We start from the raw sequence: 24,878 nt of genomic DNA, 5'->3' as shown, positions 1-24,878 counted from the left end.
TTTCTTTCTTTCTTTCTTTCTTTCTTTCTTTCTTTCTTTCTTTCTTTCTTTCATGTAGAATGGTAAGTGCTTCTCACGTAGATGTTTAGCGCAGCCTTGTGGTCAAAAAGGAATATTACATCATAATTGTAAAATACAGCGCCCCCTAGCAAAGCTTTCTTACTTGCTAATTCATTTGACACAATTTCCAAAACCATTCATTCCGTTCTCAATACGTTTAACACATTTCACCTGTTCTTTTCACTAATATTCCAATTTTCTTAATGATTTCTGCAAAACTAAATTAAATTAAACTTATTACCCCCCTATTAGTAGGTTTAGCATTAGGTGTGGGGGAGGGGTTAGGATTAGGCAATCAGGTAGCGAATTCAACGAGGCAGAAATAATTTGTCAGGGAGTCAAACATCACTTTCTCTCAAATCACTTTCTCTAAAACCACAAACAAGTTCAGGCAGTTAGACGGCCGTTTGCACATCTCATGCACTCTTTCTGAGAAACTCTAAACACATTCTCACTCACTGAAAAAAAACACATTTCACACTGTGAGGCCTAACCACAGTCTATGGGCCTAACAGTTACTTGTATTGCAAAACAGTAAACAGTGGCTCTCCAGGACCGATGTTGTCTACCCCTGCCCTAACCAATAAACACTTTTTTATTAAACACACTTTATTTACACTTTTTAGCATATTTTCTTCATTTTTATTGAAAAAAAAAAAAAAAAAAATATGTGAATGGGCCTCAAGTACCACTTTTAGTGTGTATGCACTAAAATTATTTATTTGTAGTCATTTTTTACGTCTTGTATTTTTGCAGAACTGAGAGATGACTGCCTAAGGCAGGTAGTCTTTTGAAAGACTTTTGTCAGAACTCCAATAAACTTTTATAGTACTATATACTGTAATGAAATCTGGCTGAAGGTGCAGAGGATGCAGTATGATTAAATTAATGCATTTATTTGTTTGCTTGTTTTTATTGTGCTGTATTTCACAGTATACTCTATTGCGTTGCATACCAAGTTCATATTCAATTATTTGGTATTTGAACATTTCTTTTAACTAGAAAACTACTTAAGAGTAGTTTAATGAAAAGTATTTTTTCCTAAATATCATAGTTGTAGTTTACTGTACCTTTCAATTTTTCATTTATGTTTGTTGTAATATAGTTTGATGAATGAATCACTGTGGGACATAGATGAGAACGCAGTTAAGTTCCATTAATTTCTTTATTGACTCTACATGTGGGCATCAGTTTCAATAATCAGTTCCAACAATCATAGATCACAAAAGTTTCAACAATATATCTAAACCACATCAAATGATCAAATGCAAGCAACATACAACATCAGTGTAGATATACACTAATATATATATATATATGGTGCTCAGTAAATGTTAGACAGCGTGAAAAGTGTGTGTGTGTGTGTATATATATATATAGATATATATATATATATATATATATTGATATATATATATATATATATATATATATATATAGTTCCACCAATCATAGATCACAAAAGTTTCAACAATATATCTAAACCACATCAAATGATCAAATGCAAGCAACATACAACATCAGTGTAGATATAATATATATATATATATATACACTGATATATATATATGGTGCTCAGTAAATGTTAGACAGCGTGAAAAGTGTGTGTGTGTGTGTGTGTGTGTGTATATATATATATATATATATATATATATATATATATATATATATATATATATATATGTCATACCAAAAATGAAAGAAGGAAGTCATGGGCACATATGTTGTATTCATTACATTTTCATATCTTATCTCATTACGGAGTTGTAGACTGTTGAATAGAGTGTGCGCTTGTGACAATTTGCCCCATTGGTGGGTAAGTTGTCACACTAGATTATCTAAAAATAAGAACACAACTACAATGTGCCCTAGAATTAAAAATTGAATTTATCTTGGCATAGTTAAATAACAAGTGTTCAGTACATGGAAATGACATACATTGAGTCTCAAACACCATTGTTTCCTCTTTCTTATATAAATCTCATTTGTTTAAAAGACCTCCGAAGAACAGGCGAATCTCAACATAACACCGACTGTTACGTAACAGTCGGGGTGTACGCCCCCAATATTTGCATATGCCAGCCCATGATCCCAACATTATGAAAGGCATTAGACAAGGGCAGCCAGTATTAACGTCTGGATGTGCACAGCCGAATCAACAGACTAGGTAAGCAAGCAAGAACAATAGCGAAAAATGGCAGATGGAGCAATAATAACTGACATGATCCATGATAACAAGATATTTTTAGTGATATTTGAAAATTGTCTTTCTAAATGTTTCGTTAGCATGTTGCTAATGTACTGTTAAATGTGGTTAAAGTTACCATCGTTTCTTACTGTATTCACGGAGACAAGAGCCGTCGCTATTTTCATTTTTAAACACTTGCAGTCTGTATAATTCATAAACAACTTCATTCTTTATAAATCTCCCCAACAGTGTAGCATTAGCCGTTAGCCACGGATCACAGCCTCAGATTCATTCAGAATCAAATGTAAACATCCAAATAAATACAATACTCACATAATCCAATGCATGCATGCAGTATGCATGACGAACACTTTGTAAAGATCCATTTTGAGGGTTATATTAGCTGTTTAAACTTTGTTTATGCACTTTGTTTAAGGCAAGCGCGAGCTCCATGGGTGGAGCATTTAAAGGGGCCGCAACCTGAATCGGCGCATTTCTAATTATGGCCCAAAATAGGCAGTTAAAAAAATTAATAACAAATAAAATGTATGGGGTATTTTGAGCTGAAACTTCACAAACACATTCTGGGGACACCTTAGACTTATATTACATCTTGTAAAAAAACGTTCGATGGCACCTTTAATTGTTATTATTGATTTTAATTTTTAAATTCAAACCAGAACTGGAAATATAAACAATCATGCGTAGAGAATTTGGAAAAACAATTATTTCAATCCAAACAATACACATTTCAGTCAAAACACATTAAGTGGCAAGACCACTTTACTTTGAACTTTAAACTCAAACTTTCTCTAGCTTGCCCATAGAGCCATGATAATTGAATGGAATGCTGCAGATAACTCGCTTAACTTAACATGTTGAACCTCTTTTTTGAGCATGTTCAATGTGTTTATTTGTAATGGGGCAAGTTGTCACATGTGACGACTTGCCCCAAAGTCATTGAGACAACTTGCCCCAAACTGACATGTTTGCTAATGTTGGCTAAATCACAAGGTGAGCTCAACATAGCTAAGTATCAAAAGACACATTATTGTCTCCATGTTGTGCAAAATAATAATTTTTAACATTCATACCTAACAAAGTTGTATTGCATAAAATTTAAAGCAGAACTAAGATTCGCGAAGCTCCCCCTACAGTTTCCTTCAGTGAATGACACTGTCATAAATACTCCAAGCGCAGCTCTGGACTACAACGACTACAACACTCGCCAACGCAGTAGTTTTGCAAATACAGTACAAGAAAGAGGAGGTGGGTAATTTGCAAATACAGTACACTGAATGGAGGTGGGTAATTTTCGAAATTGTCTTATAAAGACATAATATATACATTGTTTTTGAATTACCGTAAAGCATTTTGTCACTCTCGCGTGAACGTGAACATGAGGCGAGATTGTGTCGGGTCGATGCAGCTCAAGTTGCAAGTGCTGTATTCTGGCGTAGACGTGCCAGAGGGGGTTAGTGCTCACCTCAAACACACCACTACAAGTCAATTAACCATCGTAAGGACTTAGAAAACTATTTATGAAGGTAAAAAAAGTTACTTAGTTCTGCTTTAAAGTGCAATTTTTTTACCTTTTAAGCCAAAAAATAAGAAAATTGTGCTAACCTCAGATTAGAGCGATCTTGACCACATGTGACCAGGAAGTTGACTATGGAAGAAGAAGTCACACAAAGTGGCTATTTGATTTTTGAGATACAGTGTAATGATCACTAGTGGGAGTGCCCTAATCAGCCACTAGAGGGCATTCCAACCCGGACTCTTGTTTTTCACTTTTGGATTTAATTTCCCATAACCACTTCCCGGACTCATTATCCCTTCATTGCACCAGCTGTCTTGAGTTTTGTCATTAGTGTCTGTCTATTTATACTGAGTTGTTTCTGCCCCTGTTTGTGGATTGTTAATTTGTGTTGTATGCACTTTGTATTCCTGGTTTTCTGTTTAATGTGGACCATTCTGTGGAGTTTGACCCTTGCCTGTTTCTGGAATACGATTTTGGATTGTCCTATTAAAAGCTGCGCTTGGATCTTACCTTCTCGTCTCTGTGCATTATGTGACATAGAGCCTCTAGTTTTGGAGTTATGAAGAGTGTGACCCATGTGACACTTACTCCGCTCTCCCCTATATACACAAACAAACAATATCCATGGATATAAAGATTAAAATCTTGTAATAGACATTGTTTACACACAATGACTCAGAATTGCTCACACTTGTCTCTAATGATGTGATCAAACCAAAATCAAAATATGGAGTGCACAGGTATGTGTGCACTGAATGTTGGTATAAACAATGAATGGAAACAATCTGAGAGGGAGAGGAAGAAGAGTATGTGTAAGAGGTGGTGGACGAGGATGAAGAGGAAGAGAATAAGAATGAGAAAGGGAGTTGTCAAGGCTGGATCCGGCACAACAGAGGGTTTTCCCTTAATTTGCAAGAAAAGGGACATCATTGCCTGTGATGTGGACAAAGTCCTCAGGCAGAATAAATCTCTCATTGATAACTTTTTTTTAGTGTTGGCCTACTGTATACTTTTCATTTAGATTATTCTTTGACCTTTTGGGCATTTTTACAGTTTGTAAGTGCTGAATATGCAGACAATCAAAACCATACAATTTTCAATACAATACAATACTTGCAATACGGTATACAATATTTTCACCTTATTAAATTACAATTACTATACTTTTTATTTAATTGCAATTTTTTTTACTGTATACAATATACATTTATTTCTGTAACTACATGATCTGAATGCTGTGTTCTCCCTTTTGATGGAGTATCTAATGAATGTTCAGCATTTATATATATTGACTGACTGGCTTTGTGTTGCCAGGGTTAGGCCTATGTCTCGTTTATGTGTTTGTATTTGCTTGAGTTTGACTGAGGGTACGTTTACACGACAACTATATGGTTAAAACACCATTGTCAAAACTATCCCCATTAAAATTCGTGAAAATGACTAAAAACGCTGTAATCCATTAGATGGCGATGAAACACTATGGACTGAACATGTAATGCGCATGTGCATGACGTCATCGTTTTAACAGATTTGCGTTTTTGTTGTTAACTCGGAGACCTTTTTCAAAAACTTGCACTTTGAAACCCGTTTACAGGCCACCAAAACGCCGTTTTCGTGAAAATTACGTCGTTTTGTGGACTGAAAACGTGTTTCAAAGTGCAAGTTTTTGAAAACACCGTTGTCACCTCCGTGTAAACAGCAAAAACGCGAATCTGCGAAAACGGTGACGTAATGCACATGCGTATTAGGATTTTTAAATTTATCGTCTTTATTTTTCAACGTGTTTTCTGTTAATGTGCGAGACTTCCGATTTATTAGCCACTATAGGGAAATAACGAGAAGGATATCAAAGTACAGTAAACTGTAAAAAGGGCCATTCCACCGAATGGGTGACATGCTGAAACTCTTCAAAATTAAATTTTTTTTATTATATTTTTTCAACACTGAATCAAATACTAGACATATATAACTATTCAAAATGTTTATTGGTCAGTCTCAGGCAACTTTATTATTATTTTTTTTTTACAAGGTTTCAAAGCAGAATATGGATGCATGTTTTCTCAGTCATGTTACCAAAACTCATGTGCTGTTTAAAAAGCATGTTTATTCATTCCTTTGTATTCACCTCAAGAAAGTGTTTATTTTAAAGAAATGGTTATTTGTTCAAATAATTGATATTTGTGACAAAAAAAAAAAATCACTTTATATTAAGGCAAGGTGTATTTTAATAAATACCGCACAACTTTTTTTTTTCATTTAAAAGACAGAAGCCTCAAGTATATCATTTTTAAAAAATAATTTAATTTATTTAACAAATGATGGACCCAACAAAACTGATAAAAACAGTGGTTTAACTTTATTTTTTTTAGAAAAACAAATACATTTAGTAACAGGAATGAGCACTTTGTAACAGGAATGAATACAGGGTAACAGGAATGAGTGTCCATATGTGTGTGAGAAAGAGAGTGTTTACATGGCCATGTGTGCGAGTGAGATTTCTGTGTTGAAGGGACGTATACATCACAGTGAAAGAGGTGGAAAGAGAAAGAAGGAGGATGGGGGAGAGAGAGGGAAAGAAAGACCAAAAAGGGGGAAAAGATAGGGTTACGGGTGTTTTTCACTCCTTCCCTTGCAGCATGCCATGAATGGGTGTTTCTGGCAACTGCATAGTATGGTTTCTCTCCATCTTATACAAAAGATAAGAACGACAAAGACAAAAAGAATAAGTCACTTTGTAGTGGACTGGCTCCCTGCAAGTATAGTATTCACACTGTAAAACTAATCCTAAAAGTCTTTAAGTAATTTCAACTTTAAAACGCATGATACAGGTGAATAGTATTATATCAACTTATATTCACACTATTAAGTCAACAAAACAAAGGACTCTACTCATTCCTGTTACTTTTACTAACTCCTGTTATTTTTCATATGAGTAACAGGACTGAAAGTAACAAGATTGAGTTTAAGCAAAAATTATCAAATACATGACATATGGCCACACTGAGCAAATTCTAGTGACCTACCTAAAGTTAATATTTTTAAAATAGACAAATAAGATCTAAGAAATAATTTAGGTAACAGGACAGAACGTTGAGATTGACCTTCACAGTCATAGTCATTACAATTCCATTGGATATACAGAAATTAAAGGTACAATCTGTGATATTTTTTCCGCTAGAGGTCGCTAGAAGCCTATTCAAAACAAAGGCGTAGTTTGATGACGCCAAGTTTAAGAGCGGAAACTTGGGATATGTGGTCTCCATCTCAACAGACGGTGCAAAAGAATAGGGATTGGAGTCTGGAAGAACTCATGTTTGTGGATGCGATTATTAACGTTACTGTAGTATGAAGCAGAACAGGACCGAGTGTTGCGGGAGCTGAACGAGGAGCTGGAGCGATTGATCAACACACGCCTCACGAGCAGCGGGACTTTTATTATGACACAGTCGCCGGCGCCGCTTCCGCTTTTCCGGTCATGAGTTTACGGGAGCTGTCCTTGTCGACAGAACCAGCGGCAGATGGTAAACAGTAATTATGTTCCATAAATAAGTAACACAGTCCACCATAAAACGTGTAAGAAGTAAATAAGGAACTGCTTGAAGCAAGCTAGTGGTTTGCTGGACGCTAGACTCTACTTCCGCATTTGTCCACGGCACTGTTGTCATGTGGTTTCTACGTCAGTAAAGGCGGTAACAAAGGTAACTGACGTCATTGACAGGAGACTGCACTGACCCGTGTCACTGTTTAGAATGGGAATTTGTGAGGGTAACAGGATGTGTGAGGGTAACAGGACTGAGTTGCCTAAAATGTGCGTTTTATATAATATATTATGGATTTCTCATGACATTTCTTTTTGTTTAGCAAATGGTGTATGAAATAACACAACAATGCAAAAATAAGATTTCTGAAAGATTTTAATGATTATATTTCATGATAAAGTTTAGGTTTATATAGCAGGGACATGTAACAAATGCTATTTTTTTAGAGTTCTGAATAGTTTTTAATAATGTTTTAAATTATATATTTTAAATTTGCAGTTAGAGTAATGTTCAGGACATTTTGCTTAATATTAAAAACTGTTAGATGTTTTGCTCCTGCCCTGCCTCCCACTCCTGCCTCCTCTGCCTGTTTCAAGTCTGATAAATGTGATGTATCTACCTGTCCCATGTCAGTCAAGAGGGTCGTTCAGAGAAAAAAGTGCCTGTCCTGTGTCAGCCTAAAGTGTTAATTGTGAAATTCCTGTCAGAACTGCCCAGTTCTACTGCACTGTCTCCTCTCAGCCCTCAGCCCATGCTAGCTCCGCCTCCCCACCAGAATGTGCCATGGTCTTCGGGTTCGCCAGCCCAGCCCTGGAATGTCAGCCACATTGCTCTGGCCAGATCTTCCATGCCCATCACTCCATCTCTGCCCGTTGACCAGTCGGCTCACGGTTGGCTCCACGCCCCTTCTGCTCGACCTGGGACCATTGTCACTATGGCTCCATCGGCTCCCTCGTCCACCTTGGTCAGTCATCACTCTACCATTGCCACAGGCTTCAGGTCCCGTCAGCTCTTCAGCTCTGTCTGGATCTCCACCAATAGGGGCTTTGGTCTTGGTCACTTGTCGCCCTGGAAAGGCCTGCCAAAATACCTTCATGGATCCTCCCTCCCTTGACTATGCGTTTGCTTGAGTTTGACTTTGAGTTGGTTTTCACTGTTTCTAGATCAGTTTCCTTTCGTCTGTTCATTAGTTACTATGGTTACTCATGGATTAATTAGTGTTTGCATCTGTATTTTTACCTTTGTTCATCTTAGAGCCCGTCCACACGGAGACACGTTTAGATACATACATTTTAGTACGCAAGGTTTATGCGCATGTTCCAAGTCATATTCTCTGCTTTTAGTGTATCTCTGTGGTAGAATTACAATGCCACATACTGATCTGGCATGTATACTACATCGTTTTGAGTCTGTTTTAGTGGGGTGAATGAAGTCTAGCTGCGGCCTATAGATGCTTTTCTTTCATCTTTATTTTCTGTGGCATGTATGACCTGAAAGGATTGTTTGAGAACAGGTGAAATAGATTAGAGGCTGTGGTTCGGGGGTTTTGTGAATAATTTGAAGATTTGGTTTTGTTTAATGTTGTTAGAAACTGAGCGAAGGTTTCAATAAATGTCTTGGTAATTGTGAAACTCAAGGTTTTTGTTAGTGTTATGAACTGATCTTATTAGGAAGGAAAGTATTCTGTATTTGTTAGGTTTTGTGTGTCATCTAAGGCCAATGTTTGATATTTGACAATGTTTTTTTGACAAATATTTGATTTTGATGTGATCGGTTGAGGTTTGTACAAGGTTTTTATGTAGTTTGGAAGTTGTGTCTGTAGTTGTGAACAAAAATGGTGAATTGTTTCAAGAATTGCGTAAGAAATCGAGCAAACTTTTGTTTTACAGGGTAAGTAACATTGATTTTCATCTAAGAAAATACCTTTCAAATCCTTATATCATGTGTTTTTCCCCATGTGCTGCAAAGCAGAATGCTTTTTCACAAGTTCACTGTGACTCCAACATGCATGTCCTCAAATCCAGACGGCCCTGGCATCAAGGTCTAATTTTAGACCTTATAACCTGTTCCATTGTAACTCACCTTGGCTGGTGTCTTTATGACTGCTTATAAGTTCTTTAAATGACCTTAAATCATAAAAATAAATGACCCTAAAACAATATGGTGCATAAAGCTAAACTTTGTCAGGTTCCCTTCTCTTTGCACACACCTCTGATGCAGCCATCCTTAAAAGGGCAAACGTCAGGGCAGGCCATGAAATGTGTCCTCTCTGAATGAATGCTATACCCCTGTTGAGCATGTTTACTTAAGTGAGATTTAGCTTGTTAAAAGCTGTAACAGAACATCATTTGGGCCTTGGTAGATCACTTTTTAGCCCAACCAAGAATTCCACACCAGGAATGATGTAGATACTCAACATTTTTACTCAAAACACTCTCATATACAAGGCCCTCTACAGCACAGCGTTGCCCTCAGGTAATGGAAAGTTTTCTTAAGCCCTATGTTTAGTACATTTTTCTTTAAAAGGTCGAGAAAGTACCAAAGAACAGTTCAGTAAGGTGCTGGAGTCAATATCAAGCACCATTTAAAGGTGGGACGTCCTGTTCTGACACATGGTCACAGGAGCACATGGTGTGAGAAGAAGGCAATATTATTTGCTTTAGTAATCTTATTTAAAATGACATGAACTGTACATAAAAAATATGTGTGTGTGTGTATGAAGGGTCCCTTTTGTCAGGTTTTATGAAGTTTTTTTTTTATTTTGCATGTTCAGAAATTCAGTTTTTCTTTTCGTTGCCTCAGGGCAACGTTGTGTGATAGGGGTACTTTTCGAGGAGGTTTTAGACAATGCCTCACATTGTCAACAATGTACAGGTGCTGATCATATAATTAGAATATTGTGAAAAAGTTCTTTTTTTTAATTGTAAATTATTTTTAAAAATGAAACTTTCATATATTCTAGATTCCCTACATGTAAAGTAAAACATTTCAAAAGTTTTTTTGTTTTTTTTTAATTTTGATGATTAGAGCGTACAGCTCATGAAAGTCCAAAATCCAGTATCTCAAAATATTAGAATATTTTCTAAGATCAATCAAAAACTTTTCAAAACAGAAAAGTTCAAGTTCTTTAAAGTATGTTAATTTGTATACTCAATACTTGGTCGGTAGCACATATTACAGCAAATGACTTGCTCCTAGCACAAATTACAGCATCAGTGAAGTGTGGCACGGAAGTGATCAGCCTGAGGCACTGCTGAGGCACCATTGAGCCTTCAGATCATCTGTATATTGTTGGATCGACTGTTTCTCATCTTTCTCTTGAAAATATCCCATAGATTCAGGGGTCAGGCATGTTGTGCTGGCCAAGAAAGCACAGTAATACCATGGTCAGCAAACCACTTGGAAGTGGTTTTTGCACTGTGGGCAGGTGCTAAAGTCCTGCTGGAAAAGGAAATCAGCATCTGCATAAAGCTTGTCAGCAGATGGAAGCATAAAGTGCTCGAAAATCTCCTGGAAGATGGCTGCATTGACTTTGCACTTGATAAAACACAATGGACCAATACCAGCAGATGTCACGCCCCCCCAAATCATTACTGACTTCAGAAACGTCCCACTAGACTTCAAGCAGCTTGGAATCTGTGCCTCTCCAGTCTTCCTTCAGATTCTGGGACCATGATTTCAACATGAAATGCAAAATTTACTTTTATCTGAAAAGAGGACTTTCGACCACTGTTCACTGTCCAGTTCTTTTTCTCCTTAGCCCAGGTAAGATGCTTCTGATGTTGTTTCTGTTTCAGAAGTGGCTTGGTAGTCCTTTTCCTGAAGATGTCTGAGTGTGGTGACTCTTGATGTGCTGACTCCGGCTTCATTTGACTCATTGTGAAGCTCTCCCAAGTGTTTGAATTGGCTTTACTTGACAGTATTCTCAAGCTTGTGGTCATCCCTGTTGCTTGTGCACCTTTGCCTACCCAATTTCTTCCTTCAAGTCAACTTTGCATTTAATATGCTTTGATACATCACTCTGTACACAGCCACCACATTCAGTAATAACCATCTGTGACTTACTCTCTTTGTGGAGGGTGTCAATGATGGTCTCCTGGACCATTGCCAAGTCAGCAGTCTTCCCCAGTAGTGTGGTTTCAAAGAACAAGAGATAACCGGAATTTATACTGTAGGGATGGTCATTTAACGAAACTCAAATGTAAATATTCTAATATTTTGAGATTTTGGACTTTCATGAGCTGTATGCTCTAATCAACAACAAAAAAAAAAAACTTTTGAAATGTTTTACTTTACATGTAGAGAATCTAGTATAAATGAAAGTTTTATTTTTTTATATAATTTACAATAAAAAAAAAAATGAACTTTTTCACGATATTCTAATTATATGACCAGCACCTGTATTATAAGAAGGGAAGATGCGGGGTTCCTGGGTGTGCAGGAACACCCAAAGTGATGTGCAAAAATTGTAACATACTATGTCACAGCAGAGAAGTGCTTTTTGAAGTTTCGTACGGAATTAAATCTTATTACATGAAGTACATTATATGGCATAGCTACAGTATGCATGTTTTCAAATTCAATATATCAATGTCTTTCAAGTTTTTTTTTCCCTTTTTACTCAATGATTTTTTTAAAAATGTTTTTGATTTTGATGATAATTTTCTCTATGACTGTTCCATTGTCACAAAACGTTGCCCTGATGCAACAGAAAAATATTTTGGGGTTGGGGGAGGGTGGGTTTGTTTTTTGTTTTGTTTTTTGTTTTTAATCAATAAAATGTTCCCAAATGAACCAAAAAATTATGTGGAATATTTTTCATTTTTTTTTATGTGCCATCAACATGTGTGCAGTAGAGGGATAGACAACATTTTGACTTTTGACCACATTGTGACCATCACAACTTCAAGAAAGGGCACTTCTGCAAGCCATAAAAAAATACACCTTTTATCTTTGAGTATTTGTTTTTTTTCTGTAGAGAATGCTATAAATACCATGCGTATTTGCTGTTGAAACTAGCATAAACAAACAACAAAAGCCAATTGCAACTTTTTAATGTAAATGTATAAAATTAATAAAGTGTTTCTTGGTACATGAGAAAAACAATGACCTTTAATGATTTTATGCATCTTTCAATCATTTTCTTGGAAATAGGAAACTTTGATCCAAATTTTTTTCACATTTTCAAAGATTTAGTTTCTCATACTGTTCTCTAAGTAAAATGGAACTAAAGGCCACACAGGCCCATTTGAATGAACTTTAAACACTGCATGGCAGCAAACATTACTACAGCACTTTCATAAACATCTGTAGTGAGTGTAATGTGGAAGAATAGTTTGTTGCAATGGTTGTGCAAAATGAGCCTATATAGCTACTGATCCTGTCACAATGTAGATTTAAATTAGAAATACACATGAAATATGCATTAAATAAAAATACAATTGTAGCTGTAAGATATTGTTCAACTAATAGCATAATAATATATAATTTAATCTGTTCTAAAATACATAAGATAATGAAATGCCAAGAGATTGGACAAGACATTTCATGGAAGACATTTTTAAAATAATCACTTTAATATCTTAATACACTTTGGGAGATTAAAACAAACTTTTCTTAGTCATTAGACCCACTCTACTTTTATTAAAAAATTAAGACTTTCAATATGGGTCTAATTTGTTCAAAGCACCACAAGGGTTAAACTGTGGACAAAAACATGGAAAATAAACAGCATTCCCCACCCATCTTTCCTAGTTCTTTGCCTAGCACATGTTGATCCAGTGAGTTCAGCTGCCTAATGACTGCATAAATATTCCTTCAAAAACAATTTTTTTTTTTTACTATTGCTGTTGCCTGTTTGCCACGTGGGGCTTAGGAAGTTACCAAACACAAATGCAATCTTGCCTTGTACACTGCTGAGTCTGGCCTACTACAATACAGTTCAGACCCGTTCAAAATATCGTCGCTATATTTTCGTTTATTTGTTAGAATCTGTCTGTCACTATCAACACTAACACAAAACAATCAATAGTAAACTTTGAGAGCGCGAGAACAAGAGCGTGCCCTGTGTGAGCGAGCGCGCTGACGTCACACCTCCCCAGCGATCGCTGCGCGAGAGCGATGTGCTGGAATGCGTGAGTCTCGCGTAGTTACTTCCTCGACCGATTTGAGAGTTTGGGACTAACTTCTCCCGAAACTTGTTTATACAGCAACATCGCTAAACAACGAGCGAACGTCTCCGGTGAGTACATGGGATTGGTTCCGTGGGCTTTCGTGCTCATAAGGGTGTGGTTTTGTGTTGTTTTGTGTCGCGCACGAGCCCAACTAAGTTAAAGTAAGGAGTGAAAATGGAGGGTTGCATTGAAAGGGAGAGGCGCTGTCCAGGGCTGATTTCAGCACGGAGAGAGATCAGATCAGGACCACGGCTAACACACTCACGCTGACCAAATTAAAAGCGAAAAAGTGCGTAAATATAATGAGAAATGAAACACAAAAACCTCGCCATGATCTTCGGTCGACTATGCTGAATATAAAGTGTAACTTTGTTGGGTTGTGTGTGGTGTGTGTTGTTGTTGTTGTTGCATGCATGCAGTTTCCGGAAAAGTATTTTTTTCTTCTTAGTGAAAGTTCGTAACGCAACTTTTGCTGTCAGATTGATTAGAATTTAATTTTATACTATTATTCAATCTGGAAAAAAGACATTCCTTTCGCTTTTTACAGTAAATCACATATGTTTGGTGTCTTTTTGAGCCTTTGTTTTTTTTTTCTAAAATCACTACTATTTCTGTGAAATGCCTGTTGGACGTGTTCATTTGGTTTTAGTCATGTTAAACTTTAAGTAGCGAATTTAAACCGAGTGACTTTTGATTATGTCTTCGTGTAATGTGTAGTTCGCTCTTCGCCTGATTCGGATGGGTCGTGTTTGGAGCTGTCCAACAAGGTCAAAGATTTTCACTCGTTATTTTCACAGTTTTGATTTAACACAATCACTGTATCTTTTCACGCAAAGCCCGCTTGCGTATTTTAGCACAAAAATGTTTAGTACTTTGCTGATTGAATTAGTTGATCTCAGTAAATTTTCATGTAAAGCTGCTTCAGTTCACACATCGTCTGTATTTTTTCCTCCTCCGCTGGCTGAAGTTGGTGTTCTGTTTTAAAATGGCCGAACACATTTCTGAGCATGCAAAGCTCTCAGGCCCTCATCACACACATGCATGACTCTGTTTGTCATATTTCTTTTTTTTGTTTGTTTGATAATATCTCTTACCCTTGAACAGATTTAATTAAACTTTAACTAAAATTTTTTGAGATTTTTTTGTCAACACAAAAACAAATTTAAAGCAGTAATGTTATATTTTGTATGTAGCATTTAGTGTTTTTAAACATTCTCACTCTCTCTCGCACACTCACGGACTATCGGTCTTTGTCAGGTGACGTCACACTCGTGAAAACCGAAGTGCATTATGGGTGTCGTCGCCATTTCTGAGGTATCCAAACAATCTCTGTATCAGTGCAGAGTTGTTTCTTCTTTGGCTACTTTTCATTGTAAAAATGGCACACTTTTGTTGTGTGAAAAGCTGCAATAATATTTCCCACGATAGAAAATGTCAAAAACTTTACTACGAGATTAGATTTAGTCGGTTTCCTACTTGAAAAAAGGCTGTACGGAGAGTATGTAACGTTAGAGGCAATAACAGAGGCGCCGGATCGCACGGGTTGCCGCGGTGAGACGCAAAACATCACTTTCGTCAAGATATCTCCATTCAAGTATGTTTGCTTTCTACATTTCACAAAGGTAAGTTAGAGGTTTCTGTTTTCTAAAGTAGAAAACGTTATAGCAACGCATTGTTTTGGATTGTATGTGCTATGAAACAAGTCAATTTAAACTGAATCCCTTTACTTGAATATGTCTACATTTTATTTTTCTTAATTTTGCTACAGCATTTTTATACTTAAGGTGCGACATTTTTGCTCTGTATCCATATACTGATTCTAATTTTCTGACTACTTTTTACAGCTGTGGTCTGTGGACCTTTTCATTTCATTGCAGATCAGCCTGCTTAAAGATTATGGAGACTGACCCCAACTGGACACCATCCCTCCCTACATTAAGGCCACATCAGCATTAAACACAGGCTGTCTCAATCAGCTCCCTAGTTCATTAGTTAGGGCACTGATCAGGACGGTCTCAGTCACAAAATTTGTATACACAATATACTGATTCAAGAGCTCAGAGCTGATTGAGATGCACACACAGACACTAAGTAAGGAAAAACAATCCAGTCAGCTACTAAGGTAAAGTTGGTTTTATATTTGCACATTCAGACTTCTGATAAATTCAGACTTTCCAATAAATATGCAATAAATTAATGTTTGCGAATTTTAAGCAGCGACATGATATTGACGACCAACGATTGTCAACTTATAACATTTTTCACAGTCGATCAAAATAGGCAAGTATTGTTTAATGGCATATTTACTTGTGAATGTCCACTGAATGTCCAATGTAGTGTGATTAACAAGGCTATTGAATACGGATGTGCGAATATAAAACCAACTTTACCCAAGTCAGTCAGCTAACACTATGGTCCATCAGGCTGGAGAGAGTGATCATCTTCACACTGAGAAGATGCAGGAGGCTGGAGGGAGATGGTGATCTGCATGTGCAGAAGTAAACCGACTTGATATGTACAGGATGTCTGATGTTTGTTTTGGAGATGATGTTAATGTACTATATGGGTCTGCCAAACCTGGGAACCTTTATGGCGTTATTACAAATTTTTTTTTATTTATTTATTTTTTTTTTTTTTGTGCCTCTGATTCCAGACGCAACAAATACAAATTTCAAATGCTTCTGTGAACCTTAATATACCTCAGATTTGATCTGCCTGCACAACACTTCTAATGTTTCCCCTGAGACGGTATACAGAACATTCAATGAAACTGTGTCATATCTATGCAAACCTGAAGCTTTCAGCTGTATGGGCAGACAGAGATGATTTGCACAGAAATATGTCTCCTTTGTTTAAATACAGAGTAGCAGAGATTATTGACTGTTTTGAGATTTTCACAGAGAAACCATCCAATCAGCGCATGTTTGAATCTTTTGTAGAATTGTAGTGTAAAAATGTGCTGATGCTTTATCCAGTCTTGCATGAACAATAAAGCATGTATAATTAAATTTTTCAGGGTGATTTGTAGATTTATGTTATATGCACTTATAGTATTAACAGGATAATTAATAATATACACAATCTGTAAATCAGATATTTAACTTGCATGACATATCTTTGTTTTTATTATTATTAAGGCCTTTGGACAAAAAAGACAAAAAAAGACTCATAATGTCATTGACCCAGACAACACAGAGGTAGGTCTAAAAGGTATACTATATCAGAATGTACTGTAATAAAATACACTATTAAATTCTACATACATCTCTGATGATGCCTTGTTTATTGGAACAATGTTTATTGTGTTATACATTGGTTTATGTACTTAATGCAATAATGAAAAAAAGGGTAGTATTAGTTCAAAATTCTTCCTGATAATACTAAACCATCCTTAATCATGCACTTGTTAAATAGTTAACACGACATCATTATCGTTACTATACTGTGTTATCGCAGTCCTTCCTTCAGAACATAAATAAATCCTGCACCCATTAGTGAAATATCTGTGAGCTTCGAGGGATTTATAGTTTTTAAATTGTTCACTATGCGTTTATGCCATAAACAAGACAGTTAACAATATTTAAGTATGATGATTTAGGTAGCAATGCGGGGTCAGTAGCACTCCAACTTACTGCAGTCAGTTCGTACAGATCTATGTTATGAATGGATGAAAATTTCTCCAAATAACGGTCCCTGGCATCTTTGGTGAGTTTATCGCGATATGAAATTTTAACTTTGTTCTTGTGCTTCTTCATATTTGCGAGTTATTTGCTTGTTATCTCAACTCGTGTAATCTCTTTCATTCTCACAGTCAGCAGGGATACCACAAATATGGCGCCGCGGTTACGTCACACACAACAAAATCACGTGTCTGACAAAGACCGATTGTATGAATACTACATATAGCATTTAATTTTTTTCTTATATATAGTATTCATATAGTACTTTGTTTTTAGTTACTATATAATAACATTTTGAAGTAGAATTTATTTAGTGTCTCTAAATATTATATATCATATAGTATTCAGAAATATACTTTTATGAAATACAGGCCTAGTGTGTGTGTGTGTGTATATTAGGGCTGCAACGATTAATCGCGATTAATCGTTTGCAAAATAAAAGTCTGCGTTTACGTAATATATATGTGTGTTCTGTGTATAATAATTATGTATATATAAATACACACACATTCATGTATATATTTAAGAAAAATTTTATATTTATATATAAAATATTTATGTTTATATGTAATATAAAATATATATAAATATATATATATATTTATAATACATGCATATATTTCTAAACTTTTCTACCTGTATGTGTGTGTATTTATATATACATAATTATTATACACAGAACACACACACATATATTACGTAAACACAGACTTTTATTTTGCAAACGATTAATCGCGATTAATCGTTGCAGCCCTAGTGTATATGTGTGTGTGTATATATATATATATAATATAATATAGTGTGTGTGTGTGTATATATGTATGTGTATATATATGTATTTATGGTAACACTTTACAATAAGGTTCATTAGTTAACATTAGTTTACTACATTAGTTAACATGAACTAATAATGAACTGCACTTATACAGCATTTATTCATTTTTGTTAATGTTAATTTCAGTATTTACTAATACATTATTAAAATCTTGTTAACATTAGTTGATGCACTGTGAACTAACGTGAACAAACAATGAACAACTGTATTTTCATTAACTAATGTTAACGAAGATTAGTAAATACAGTAACAAATGTATTGTTCATGGTTAGTTCGTGTTAGTTAATACATTAACTAACGTTGAACTAATGAACCTTATTGTAAAGTGTTACTATATATATATATATATATATATATATATATATATATATATATATATATATATATATAAATTATAAATTATATATATATATATATATATATATATATATATATATATATATATAATTTATAGGGTTGAAATTAATGCTTGAACTGCATAGATTTTAATACATTTTTGTTTTGTTTTTCCGAAATGGGCACAAAAATGCACTTTTTTTTTTTGTAGAAATAGTTTTGTGAAATAATGCAAATCAATAAACATTGATTGTTTTGTTATTGTTGCTCTGAATATATTTAATGAATGCGTCTTAAACAAGCCATGCCTTGAGAATTGAATCATAACTTTTGAGAAACTTTACCATACATGGTCAGGATTGTTGTAACTGTTGCAATATAGACGCCTTTCTGCTGTAATTCCCTAAAATAACCCAGAGTTAAAGCTGCTAATTACTTTAGTGGACTTGATACAAGAAAGAACCATTTATTGGCTCTGAATAGATGTGTTGATTTAGGCTTTGTTTGGTTCTTTTTAAATGTGTTTGGGAGCATGAAATCAAACAATCTGCTTTTTCATTGTGGGGTTAATCAATCAGAGAATGGTTAAAAAAAACATGACATTTGATTTAATCATTCAACCTCCTAGAACTTAAATGTAAATGCATTGTTTGTTTTGTCATAGTCAGATGACTTGCTCTCAAAAGATCACAGTTCTCACATCCTTTCAAACTCCTTTCATTTCGCATACACTTTTTTTTTATATATATAAAATTTAAGATGCAATTTACAATTTAAGTTGCTGATTGTATTTTCTGATTGTGTTCTCTAAAAATCAGTGTTTCTATTTGAATTTCAGCTGGTTGAGCATGTCTGCTCAGACGGTGTATCCAGCTACTGCTGGTATCTTCATGCCTGTAGGCATCCCACTACCAGAGGTGGGCCATGACCTTCCTGAGCTGTCTCGGAATGATGTGGCCGCCCCTCAGCTAGTGATGCTTGCTAATGTGGTGGTATCATCAGAGACGTCTTCCTCAGACTACAATGCAGAAGAGAAACAAATGGTTGAACTCAAGACTGTTGGATGCAACAACTACTCTGACAGTGAGGAAGAGGGTGTTATTAGATACAGCCTTGACAATTCAGAGATGTCTGAGGACACGTACGCTGAACGGGCCACTCGGGTTGAGGCTGATGTGACAGAAAGAGTGTTGGAACAAGTTGAAATAGAACGAGTAGAAGACCTCTTGAACCCAACTGAAAAAACCCCATCTGAGTCATCGCCAGCAGAAAAACGTAAGCGTACCCCGGTCGTCATTTTCGAATCCAACAAGAAGAAGAAGAAGCCCTTCTTTTGTAAACCCTGCCAGTACCAGGCCGAAAATGAGGAGGACTTCATTCACCATATCCGTGTTCACAGCGCCAAGAAAATGACTGTGGTAAATGGTGCGGCTGACTCTGACGACGATCTGGCCAGTGAGTCAGGCCAATCTCAGACACCGAACCCAGAGAATAGTGAAAGTTTGAGTAACTCCAAAGGTGTGATCCGCTGTGAGCGCTGTGGATACAACACCAACCGTTATGACCACTACATGGCTCACCTTAAACATCATACTAAGGAGGGTGAAGATCAGAGAGTTTTCAAGTGCACCATTTGTGCTTATACCACCATCAGTCAGTACCACTGGAAGAAACATCTGAGGAATCACTTTCCAAGCAAGCTTTTCACTTGCAACCAGTGCTCATATTTTTCTGACCGCAAAAATAACTACATACAGCACATACGGACCCACACTGGTACGTCTGAAATCTAAGGGATTTGAGTTTCAGTGTCCTTTTATATTACCATAAATATATGTGAAAATCAAACACTTGATTTTATGTGATTCTTCTTTTAGGTGAGCGTCCGTTTCAGTGCATATACTGTGAGTACTCCAGTTCCCAAAAAACTCATCTGACCAGACACATGAGAACCCATTCAGGTGAGTCTCATGTCTGTCTGTTAAAACATTTTTGTGCTGAAATTGATCTAGATTGTATGTAGTTATAATTTAGGATTTATAATGTAGTTAATGTTAAATTCCAGTCCACATTTTCATTTAATAATTCCAAAACCTTCTGAGCTGCCTTATTATTAATAGATTTCTCCAATAACAGCTAACAGTATATTTTAATATGAATGGAAATACATAGCATGCAAAAATACGAATATTAGTAATTAGCTTAAACAATAATTTTAATTACAATGATTAATTATTTAGAAAAATAAATATTGTAATTAAATACATTTTTAATCATTTGACATGATTGGCAATTTATCTGTCACAGTGCATTCTGGGATGCATTCTCTGAAAAGTATTTTGAAGCTGCATTAGGATTTAAAATTGTGGTTTCCAAGTTTGGGAAAAGACATGGGAATTAAATCTTAGTCATGGAAATTGTGTATACCCCTGGAAGGGAGCTCTCTGGGTTTTGGGACAAAGCAAATGTGCTGTTCATCAGCTATGACTCGAGGCCTGTGTTTTCATCTTGTCAATGACGTTTCTCTCTTTTGTTGCTCTCCTTGGAGCCAGATGGCTTTGGATAAAATGGTACACGGTTTGTGGTATACAGAGTGAATTAGAAAGTGATTCTGTATTGTGATGTGTTTGCCTGTCTTTTATCTGTATCCCCCGCATGAGATTTGCATCTGTGTTTTTCTCAAATGTTGAAATAAAAGACTGATTGTTCTGTCTTGACCTTCTCCTTATGGTCTGTCCACAATAGGTGAGAGGCCTTTCAAATGTGACAACTGTAGCTACCTGGCAGCCAACCAGCACGAGGTGACCCGCCATGCCAGACAGGTCCACAATGGACCCAAGCCCCTAAGCTGCCCTTACTGCCAATACAAGACAGCCGACCGCAGCAACTTTAAAAAGCATGTTGAGCTTCATGTCAACCCCCGGCAATTTCTTTGCCCGGTCTGCAAGTATGCTGCATCCAAGAAGTGCAACTTACAGTATCACATCAAGTCCAGACACCCAGGATGCACTGATATCTCGATGGATGTGTCAAAGGTAAGACTGCGTGTCAAAAGGACTGACATCGATGACGTTTCACCTAATAAGCTTGCGACAGACCAGGTTGGAGCAAAGCGAAGTGAGGAAAAGCAGTTGGGAGAATTGGATGATGTTGAATCAGGCCCCATCAACCTCTCAATTAAGAAACCCAGCAAATCCACGCCTGCTGTGGAGACTGAGCTGACAGACAAGACCTCGAAGAAAAATCCAGATGTTGCTGTAAAAGAAAAATCTGGAAAGCCAAGCCAGCAACCCAGTGAGAAAACTGCAGAGAAAAAGGCCATGCTGAAAAATGAGGGGAAAGAGAGAAACAGTAAGAAGGTTAAAGGAAAGAATTTGGTAAAAGTTGTGGACATTGCCGTGACACAAACAGAGGGCTGCAATGACAAACAAGTTAATAAAAAGGAGGTGAAGAAGGTAGAGAAATCCACTAAATCTGTGGAGAAAGTAACGAAAGGTCGTCCTAAGAAAGAGAAGCCATTAAAGGAGACCGCCAATGAAGTTACTGCAAAACATCAACCCATTGTTGAAGAACAAAGGTTGGATTTGAACAACGAAAGAGTGGAGAAAGACCTTGGAGATAAACAGCAGCAGCACAAAGACAAGGAAGAAAGAGAGCGGCTAGAAAAGGAAAACAGATTGCTAAATGATAAAGTGAAGGAGACAGAGAAAGAAAGTGCAAAGGATTGCAGGAAATCGCCAACCAAAAAACCATGCAAGAGGCAGACAAAATTGTCGAAGGTCAACAGTGATACCCAGAGTACAGAGGCAATGCAAGAAGTCAGGACTAAACCAGTCAAAAGAAAAGCAGAGAATGTACTAACGACTGCGTCAAAGCGGGTCAAGCGCACAAAGAAAGATACAGCCAAGCCATCAACAAGTTCTGGTGGTCCAGAGAAAAATCGCACCATACCTGAGGTTCTACAGGCCATGAAGAGTAAAACCAAGAGTGCTGAGGCAAGCACAAACAAACCTGAGAGTTGTGTCATTGAACCCGAGAAGACCAATGAAGTCCCAGAGAAGCTAATCCTCCCAGAAGTTGAAAAACGACTTGCCACAGAAACACTGAAGGTACTTACCCAACCAGACGAGCAGGTACCTACTGTGGTTACCAATCAAGATGATGGAAATCAAAAGGAGACCGCTGCTGTTGTGGAGGAACCCACAGTCTCATGCAAACCTCAAGATCCAGACTCAGAACAACCTAAAGAAACCGAGAATAAGATCTCACATGAACCAAAAGAAATTCCAGAAGTAGACAGTGGAAGTGAGATGCCGTCACCTACTGACAGCGAGAGCTCTCCAGGTTTCAGCCAACAGCAGCCTGTTTTCAGCCCATCTCTTGAACTTCCTGGTCCGCCTGGTCACAAATCCACTGACGCAGAGGATGACGAGGGTATCCACAGTAATGATGGGGGAAGTGACATCAGCGATAGTGCCTCTGAAGGAAGCTATGACTCTGGTCTTAATGGGCTGGCTGCTGCCACCGAGGGTGGAGAGAAACTTCCAGAGACTCCGACAGAAGAGCTCCCATCTCCAACCAAACTGCTCAGTCACACGTGTATCTTCTGTGACCGTACATTCTCTTTAGAGATGGACTACCGTCGCCACTTGAACCGCCATTTAGTAAATGTGTATTACTTGGAAGGGGCGGCTCAAGGTGACAAGTGAGGAGTATCTTTTTTTTTTGCATCCAAGGCAGTTTATGAGGTTCAAAGCTTGTTCAAGTTGTAAAAAAAAAAAAAAAAAAGGTTCTTGTTTGTTCTTGTTGGATTTACAGCTCATGACATACGCCCACATCCAATGCTTTCTAGTTTTTAGCTTGCCATGACATGATGCAACATGAAACGTCAAACTAATAGATTTCTTACCACAGAATTCCTTTAGTTTTGAGAGTGAAATCAATTGTAAACTTGTGGTAAGATCCTGTTGTCTATTGAATTCCAAACTAACTGAATCTTTGCTTAGTCATGTGTTCCGTGACGAAATCGTTTTCCCGCGTTTTTTGTCATACTACTTGGACAACAAAAAGGAGGGCTGCTCTGAAAGCAAGTACACTTTCTCCCTCCATCCCTGCGGAGAGCTCAGATTAGCCAGACCCAGGTGGTCCAGCACTGAATAGCCCTGAAGATAATGGGGCTTTCAGTGTCTTTGTGCTGTTCCACTCCACTGAAGCGCCTCCATCTTTGGTCAGCAAGAGACGGAGTGTGTGTTTAAAGCTGGCTAATGTCATTGTATTTCAACTGTTTCTTTGTTCCCTTTTACAGTTTAGAGAGCACTTGACAACTAACCATAATCTTACCTTTGAGGCTCTGTTTCACATAAGCTGAACATTTCATTTAAACACAAAAACATTTCTGTACACTTCCTAGAGGTCTTTCTTTGATTAGGCTGCTCTGCCTTTTAAGGAAAGTAGTGTGTAGTTTGTAATGTTTGAAGAGTAGTAGGTTATTTTCTTGCGTTGTAAATTGGCTTTCAAAGATTTTTACACTTGTCAACTGCCTGTGAGGCTGAATTTCTCACTTCTTGAGTTTGTAGATTATTTTTTCTGTCAATTCTCTGGTAATATTTCAATTTCATCCTCAGTCCAAAGATTTTGTTGCTTTTGTCTGTATATAAACTGTACATATTTTTCTTTACTTGCTCTTCAGTGCCTCAGACAATCAATTTGAGCATTTTAATTAATTTCTCAGATATTTAGATCTTATTTACCATCAAATGAAAGAATGTCTTGTCTTTTCTCTGTATCTTACCCATGCAACATTCCCTTCCATATCAAATTGTTTATCTGCATTGAAAATCTGTTTATCCAAAGTTGATCTGATCATGACTTTCGACTGATAGACTTTTTTTTTTTGTAAGAGTGTGAATGTGTTGTTGCATAATACCTTTAAATTGGTCATGCTATTCTGTCTAAAAAGGAACAAAATACTGTAAAAGATATAGAAATAAATTGCCTTTAGTGCATTAAGTGCAATATTGAATTTTTGGATATATTACCAAAGCAAGATGTAGTTGGTAGAGTTGTAGGGACAAAATCACATGCTTCACAGAGGTGTGGTGCTCTTTGAAAACTATCCACAGGTACCCCAGTGCCCTTGGACAGTTGGATACTTTATCACTGTAAAAATTTGTCTTTTATAACTTGTTTTTTTATTATTAAGCACTGCTTTTTTTTCTCCCTTTTCTTTTTTAGAATAGCATGTTGCCAATTCACAACTCAAGATCGTTATCATTTACACATCTTTGTAATTAAGTGTGCGACTGTCTTTTTCATTTACTAGTAATAGCAGTCAAATTATCAATTGAAAAATTATATAATGTTGTCCCCTTGATTTGGCTTTTTATGAATGATCTGAAAACAGTTTACTATGTGACCTGTATGTTTAGCAGAATATGTTTCAATAAAAAAAGAAAACTATTGTCACAGTTTTGTTGTTTTCTGCTTTTTCATTTAAAGAACATTTTAAATGGCAGAATATATACAGT

General features: G+C 36.6%; 1 protein-coding gene across 10 annotated transcripts; it reads left to right on the top strand.

Moving 5' to 3' along the window:
- The first annotated feature begins 13,262 nt into the window (after positions 1-13,262).
- On the top strand, positions 13,263-24,813 carry rest (RE1-silencing transcription factor). Of its 10 annotated transcripts, XM_067389778.1 has the most exons (7): positions 14,732-15,122; positions 15,378-15,622; positions 15,924-15,998; positions 16,638-16,697; positions 19,190-20,127; positions 20,229-20,312; positions 21,097-24,813. In XM_067389778.1, exons 2-7 carry the CDS (start codon positions 15,573-15,575, stop codon positions 23,058-23,060), a joined length of 3,171 nt encoding a protein of 1,056 aa, XP_067245879.1. In that variant the 5' UTR covers positions 14,732-15,122; positions 15,378-15,572; the 3' UTR covers positions 23,061-24,813. The 10 variants fall into 10 exon arrangements, with proteins under 10 accessions (XP_067245869.1, XP_067245887.1, XP_067245893.1 ...); XM_067389768.1 differs by lacking the exon at positions 14,732-15,122 and adding an exon at positions 13,263-13,568 and having other exon boundaries at positions 15,378-15,998; XM_067389786.1 differs by lacking the exons at positions 14,732-15,122; positions 15,378-15,622; positions 15,924-15,998 and adding exons at positions 13,264-13,568; positions 14,218-14,267.
- The last annotated feature ends 65 nt before the right edge of the window (positions 24,814-24,878 follow it).

Source organism: Chanodichthys erythropterus, chromosome 1 (assembly GCF_024489055.1).
Source record: "Chanodichthys erythropterus isolate Z2021 chromosome 1, ASM2448905v1, whole genome shotgun sequence".
Taxonomy (NCBI): domain Eukaryota; kingdom Metazoa; phylum Chordata; class Actinopteri; order Cypriniformes; family Xenocyprididae; genus Chanodichthys; species Chanodichthys erythropterus.
Note: the sequence above shows the minus strand (reverse complement) of the source record. Positions and strands in the feature narration are given on the sequence as shown.

Excerpts from the sequence above, each read along its gene's own strand:
- rest (XM_067389768.1), top strand. The coding sequence starts at position 15,865 with ATGTGCGAATATAAAACCAACTTTACCCAAGTCAGTCAGCTAACACTA. Across the intron at positions 20,128-20,228 it reads GCACATACGGACCCACACTG|GTGAGCGTCCGTTTCAGTGC; the intron begins GTACGTCTGAAA and ends TTCTTCTTTTAG. Across the intron at positions 20,313-21,096 it reads ACACATGAGAACCCATTCAG|GTGAGAGGCCTTTCAAATGT; the intron begins GTGAGTCTCATG and ends TGTCCACAATAG.